Here is a 6,754-nt window from a genome sequence, read left to right on the forward strand (position 1 = left end):
AGTGCAGTGGCGTCACAGCTCACAGCAACCTCAGATTTCTGGGCTCCAAGATATTCTCTTGACTCAGTCTCCCGAATAGCTGGGACTATAGTTGCCCGGCTACTTTTTAGAGACGAAGTCTGGCTCTAGCTCAAGGCTGGTCTAGAACCTGTGAGCTCAGGCAATCCGCCCAACTCGGCCTCCCAGAATGCTAGGATCACAGGCAAGAGCCACTGAGCCCAGCCTCCTTTTCAGAAATACTCCTCTGAGGATTCTGTGTGTACTGTACTGCAAACAGTTTAGTGATGGTGAAGAACATTTATCATTGCATTAGAGTTGTAGGTTACTTTCTGATACAAGTTTATTCTATTTTCTTTAGTTTCTATCTGATACATGTTTGAATGGGGAGAATGATGTGGGGACATTTATGCTATTGTCAAGGCAGGGGTAAAATTTAACCAAGGTAATAAATTGGGATTTGCTTCTTCACCTTTTTATTTCTTAACTCCTTTCAGTAAATCTGAGACATAGATAATACAGACCTCCTAAGTTCAAACTCCAGTAATTGGACTTAACAATGGTTCCAGTTTGGGTGATGATGGTTTCTGAACTTTGACTTAAGAGAACAATTTCAAAGGTCACAAGTAGAGTGAATTTGTAAGAGCTTTATTATTCAACAGCTCTGTGTGGGATACAATTTAAGAAAAAACTGTCTTTTTGTGCAGATGAGACACTCAAAGAGAACTTACTATTCTGAGTGGGAAGAAAAGGACTGGGATTGTGGAAAATGGAGGAGCAGCAGCGGTCATAAAAGAAAGAAGAGATCACATAGCAGTGCTCGGGAGAATAAGCGCTGCAAATACAATCACTCTAAAACATCGGACAGGTAAGGAGGGTGCTTAAAGAAAACATCTCCATATAAAAATGCATTTTTAGAGTAATATAAATTAAAATAATGGCTGATTACCATTCTTTTCTGTTACCAGTGAGTGATTTTGTAAAATTGGTGGGTGGGAGGTTTATAAAATCTTTTTTTAGAGTCCTAATTTAAGAGATTTACTAAGGATTTGAGGATATTTGGTATTAGCATAAAACACTGAACATGATTTTTTTTTTTGTCTCTAGCCATTATTTGGAAAGCAGGTCTATAAATGAGAAGGATTATTATAGTCGGCGCTACATTGACGAATACAGAAATGACTACAGTCAAGGATGTGAACTTGGACATCGCCATAGAGACCATGAAAGCAGATATCAAAACCATAGTAGCAAGTCATCTGGTAGAAGTGGAAGAAGTAGTTATAAAAGCAAACACAGGATTCACCACAGTACTTCACATCATCGTTCACATGGGGTATGAGCTCTTTTAAAACATTTTGGAAATTGTATTTCCCATGGGAACAGGAAAACTTGAATTTGTATTTGATTATTTGAGAAAGTGTTTAAGATGAAGTCATCTCAATTTTAACTTGCAGGATTCTTTCTGTGTTTGTACGTTGGATAGAAAATTCTTGAAGTTAGTACACATTTAGTTCTGTACAACCAGACTTAATTGTCGGTTGGCTTATTGCCATTCCAGTGAAATAGTGGAGATAATTTAGTAGGTTAGTTCAAAAGTGACTTCAAGATATTCTAAAAGGTTTTTTTAATACCTAAAAAAATCTGATTTGATAAGTTGAATACCACAAAAATAGAAAAGGCATTTTTATATGATTGAAGGTTAGGTGTGCCTCTTTGTTCTAACTAAGCATGTTCTCTAATCCCTTTTTCACTAAGCAAGCCACACCAGATTTGAACTATGGGTTATGTATTAACTTGGAGATCAGCTCAGATGACATTTAAAATGCGATAGTAGTATTCTTGTATGCCAGATCTTTTTTTCCCCCCACAATTAGGACTTTCAATTTTATTTACTGTTTTAATATTTGTTTTCTTAGATTACCTAGGAAATTCTAATTTGGCCACAGTCTACTTTAACAAGTAAATATTACATCCTACATTAAATTAGGACACTAGAAACGTAAAATTATGTTTCAGTGAATGCTACAACTAAGCATTTTTTTTTTATAGAAAAACAATTGTATTATGTTTTGTTGCCTTGCCACTTTGAGTATCTTATCTGAAAATCTGTTCCTTGCCATGTTTTTCTCCTGTTAACATAAACTATGTGCCCTGTGAATTTCTGGGGACTGAATTTGAAATTGCTCCTGCCAACCGTTTGTGGCCTGGCGTGTATCTGAATGCCTGAATATCTCCCCGCTGAATGAATTTCGTATTCTGCCCTGAATTCACTCGGGTATATTGATTGGCTGGATGATCTTGGTGCCGCCCACTTGACGTTTCCAGAAGAGTCACCGAAGGAAAAGAACCAGGAGTGTAGAGGATGATGAGGAGGGTCACCTGATCTGTCAGAGTGGAGACGTACTAAGTGCAAGATGTATAGAATATTTTTCAACACTTATTAATTTTCAGATAACATAATCTATATGTAGATTAAGATTTCAGGGATTTGGAAGTCTTTTTTTTCTTTCTCTGTTTTTTCTTTGTTTGTTTATTTTATTTTTCCATTTCTTTTGGTGGGGGGGATTGTGTTTTGCTTTCTTTAGAAATTTAATGTTTGTTATGCAGAACTTCCAGAACAGTAAATCAAGTTAATGAAATTAGCCTAAAAATGAAATTAGAACTAAAAATAGTTACATGTTTTTTGATGGTGTTGACCAATAAAATAAATATCTAGTGATAAGGAAATTTATAACATCAACTAGAATAATCTGCATTGATAGCATTTATTATAAGTAAATTGTTTCCACTTCCTTGTATGACTGAGATTTATTTCTCTCTTTTAGATGAAATTGTTGATACTTTAGGTGAAGGAGCTTTTGGAAAAGTCGTGGAGTGCATTGATCATAAAGCGTAAGTTTCCCCCGCTGGGATTATCCTTGAGGTGGTCACTTTAGAAGTGGTTCAACCATGAGTTATAGCTGTGTGTTTATACCTTTTTACCTTGGGTCTTTTGACTTGGATATAAGATACCTCCACTTAAAGATACTGAGTACCGGTGGCACCTGTGGCTCAAAGGAGTAGGGCACCAACCCCATAGACCAGAGGTGGTGGGTTCAAGCCCAGCCCCAACCAAAAGCTACCAAAAAAAAAAAAGATACTGAGTACCCTTTGTATTATTTAAACAGTAGCTATTAATCATACTTGCAACTTTTTACAAGGTTTTGGGGGACAGAGTCTCAACTCTGTTGCCTAGGCTAGAATGCTGTGCAGTCAGCCTAGCTCACAACAACCACAAACTCCTAGGTCTGAGTGACCTTCCTGCTTCAGCCTCTGGAATAGCTGGGACTACAGGTGTCTACCACAATGCCTGGCTAGTTTTTCTATTTTTAGTAGACACAGGATCTTGCTCTTGCTCGCGCTGGTCTTCAACTCTTCAGCTCAAGATAACCTATCACCTTGGCCTCCCAGAGTGCTAGGATTACAGACATGAGCTGCTGTACCCAGCTATACGTGGCTACTAATTCCAGGCGGAGAACATATTTTTATCATTTGACTTATTATGGGCATAGTTGTGGCCAGAATTTTTTCCCCCAGATCTGTGGTTTTCAGCCTTCATTTTGTATTAGGTGCCTTTGAAGTTTTGTTCAACCCTTATCTTTTCAGGGTGGTAGTTACCTTGCAGCATATATCTATATGCTGAATGACGGTCTCAGTCTCGCTCTCTGGCCTGACTAGAGTGACATGGCCTCAGCCTAGCTCACAGCAGCCTCAAACTCCTAGGTTTGAGTAATCCTTCTTAGCCTCCCAAATAGCAGGGACCATAGGCACCTGCCACAGTGCCTGGGTAGTTTTTCTAGCTTTAGTAGAGACGGGAGTCTTGCTTTGTTTCAGCTGGTCTCCAACTCCTGAGCTCAAGGGGTCCTCTGACCTCGGCCTTCCAGAGTACCGGAATTACAGGGACGAGCCACTATGTCTGGGCCATCCTTTATTTTCAGAAAGTAGCATAATTCATCTTGATAACACAGTCAGGGATGGTAACTCTTCTAAATTGGTGCCACAAGCTTAATTATCTCCATTGAACTACTGATTAAAATTTCTTAAGTTAGTATACAATTTTTTTCCTTTACCTTTTGTGTTCTTATGTTTTCTTTATCATTTTTTAACTTATTTTCTCTAACAGGGGAGGTAGACGTGTAGCAGTAAAAATAGTTAAAAATGTGGATAGATATTGTGAAGCTGCTCGCTCAGAAATACAAGTTCTCGAACACCTAAATACAACAGACCCCAATAGTACTTTGTAAGTATCAAATTGGGACTTGGAAATGGCCTCCGGTAGATTTGACTTGTGAGAAGCTGTACTAAGTTATTTTTCATGTGTTTCTAGTCGATGTGTCCAGATGTTGGAGTGGTTTGAGCATCATGGTCACATCTGCATTGTGTTTGAACTACTGGGACTTAGTACTTACGACTTCATTAAGGAAAATGGTTTTCTACCATTTCGACTGGATCATATCAGGAAGATGGCATATCAGATATGCAAGTCTGTGAATTGTAAGTTCTTGGCACATCTTGTGGAAACTTGAGTTTGAGACTAAATGTCAGCTGAATTTGGATCTTTAAAAATAGAACCTAATGCCTTGGCTCAAGCAGCTAAGGTGCCAGCCACATACACCTAAACTGGCGGGTTCAAATCCAGCCCAGGCCCGCCAAACAACAATGACGACTGCAACCAAAAAATAGCCGGGCATTGTGGCAGGTGCCTGTAGTCCCAGCTACTTGGGAGGCAAAGGCAGGAGAATGACTTGAGCCCAGGAGTTGGAGGTTGCTGTGAGCTGTGATGCCCTGGTACTCTACCCTGGGTGACAGCTTGAGGCTCTGTCTCAAAAAAAAAAAAGTATGTGAGGTGTAATGCAAATGTTAATTAGCTTGATTTAGCCATTCAATAGTGTAGACATATATGAAATCTTATCCCATATATGTGCAATTTTTATCAATTAAGAAAGGAGGAGGAAAAGTATGTATAAAAAATTTACTTGGTAACAGGCTGCTGGTCTGCAGTGCGTATTTCTCTCACTAGATAAGATATTATCTAGCATATATAATAACTTACTGTTGATATGCAAACTGGGAGTTAGTCTTTCTTATTTCTAAAAATGTTAACCAAGAACCTTCGGAAAAAAGACATCACAGATCTGAGCTTCGTTAGATAGAAGTTGGTGGTTGTTTGTTTTTCCTTTTGCATATAGCTACAGCGGGCTTTTTAAGGAAGGGGTAACAGATTTTAGTCCCTGGTCATTTTCCAGCAGACTTGAATGATGTTGACCACTTCTTTGGGCATATGGGAAAGGTATAAGAAGGTTTGGGGCTTTGGTTTGTTTTGTGTTTTCTAATTTTCAGATTACAGCCATTATTTTCTGTTTCATTTACAGTTTTGCATAGTAATAAATTGACTCACACAGACTTAAAGCCTGAAAACATCCTATTTGTGCAGTCTGACTACACAGAGGTGTATAATCCCAAAATGGTAAGTCTACAATATGTTATCTTCATAATTTCAAATGAATATTTTATGTTTCCTTAACCATCATTTGTGATTTTCCAGAAACGTGATGAACGTACCTTAATAAATCCAGATATTAAAGTTGTAGACTTTGGAAGTGCGACCTATGATGATGAGCATCACAGTACGTTGGTATCTACGAGACATTACAGAGCACCTGAAGTTATCTTAGGTTAGTATTTAGTAACTGTGGTTTCAGGACCTGTGTATTTTATTACTGAAGCTGACTTAAAATTTGTTTATAATTCTAGCTCTCATTTATAGGACTTTGTCCATCTTTTTCTCTCTCTCTCTTTTTTTTTTTTTTTTGAGGCAGAGTCTCACTTTGTCACCCTCAGCAGAGTCCCATGGTGTCACAGCTCACAGCAACCTCAAACTCTTGGGCTTAAGTGATTCTCTTGCCTTAGCCTCCCAAGTAGCTGAGACTACAGGTGCCCATCACAATGCCCAGCTGGTTTTTTTTTAATTGTAGTTGCCGTTGTTTGGCAGACCCTGGTTGGGTTCAAACCCACCAGCCCTGGTGTATGTGGCTGTGCCCTAGCTGCCGAGCTACAGGCGCTGAGCCTCGTCTTTTTCTCTTTAAGGGATTAATATCATGAAACACATTACAGATTTTATGCTCTCAATTGTTCGAGCTAATGAGCTCTGGGACTGTGAGCTAGAGACTTAATCTTTCTATAATTCTTTACACATTTGTAATATGTGATAGGGGTTTTAATGTTAATTATTTAATGATTATTATATCTTAGACACTTTATGGCTGCTCAGTCTTTGCATGATGCAGATACCTCCCATGTTACAGGTTAAGGACTGTAAGGCTCAGAAAAAATTATTCCCAAATCACTAGTTGTATTAGGACTGGTTGTCTTACAGTCAAACCAGAGTTGAGATTTCATACCTAATATCACCAAAGCCCTTTTATTTATGTATGTATGTATTTATTTTGAGACAGAGTCTTACTTTGTTGCCCGGGGTAGAATGCCATGATGTCATACCTCACAGCAACCTCAAACTCTTGGGCTCAAGTAATTTTCTTGCCTCAGCCTCCCAAGTAGCTGGAACTACAGGCACCCACCACAACACTCAGCTATTTTTATTTTATTTATTTATTTTTATTTTTAAATTTTTTTTTTTTTTTGAGACAGAGCTTCAAGCTGTCCCCCTGGGTAGAGTGCTGTGGCATCACAGCTCACAGCAATCTCCAACTCCTGG

General features: G+C 38.5%; 1 protein-coding gene across 4 annotated transcripts in view; it reads left to right on the forward strand.

The window, feature by feature from the left end:
• Nucleotides 1-6,754, forward strand: part of CLK1 (CDC like kinase 1) — a 12,042-nt gene that overhangs the window by 1,981 nt on the left and 3,307 nt on the right. For 2 of the 4 annotated variants that reach the window (XM_023510436.1, XM_003785039.3), the window contains exons 2-9: nucleotides 705-865; nucleotides 1,105-1,333; nucleotides 2,326-2,416; nucleotides 2,826-2,892; nucleotides 4,163-4,279; nucleotides 4,367-4,533; nucleotides 5,412-5,506; nucleotides 5,585-5,714. In XM_023510436.1, the coding sequence (XP_023366204.1) occupies nucleotides 705-865; nucleotides 1,105-1,333; nucleotides 2,326-2,416; nucleotides 2,826-2,892; nucleotides 4,163-4,279; nucleotides 4,367-4,533; nucleotides 5,412-5,506; nucleotides 5,585-5,714 (1,057 nt within the window). Of the gene's footprint in view, nucleotides 1-190; nucleotides 443-704; nucleotides 866-1,104; nucleotides 1,334-2,325; nucleotides 2,417-2,825; nucleotides 2,893-4,162; nucleotides 4,280-4,366; nucleotides 4,534-5,411; nucleotides 5,507-5,584; nucleotides 5,715-6,754 lie in introns of those variants that run through there. The other 2 variants (XM_012802198.2, XM_012802199.1) reach the window with 2 other exon arrangements.

This window comes from Otolemur garnettii, unplaced genomic scaffold, assembly GCF_000181295.1.
Source record: "Otolemur garnettii isolate 467f Iridium unplaced genomic scaffold, OtoGar3 scaffold00013, whole genome shotgun sequence".
Taxonomy (NCBI): domain Eukaryota; kingdom Metazoa; phylum Chordata; class Mammalia; order Primates; family Galagidae; genus Otolemur; species Otolemur garnettii.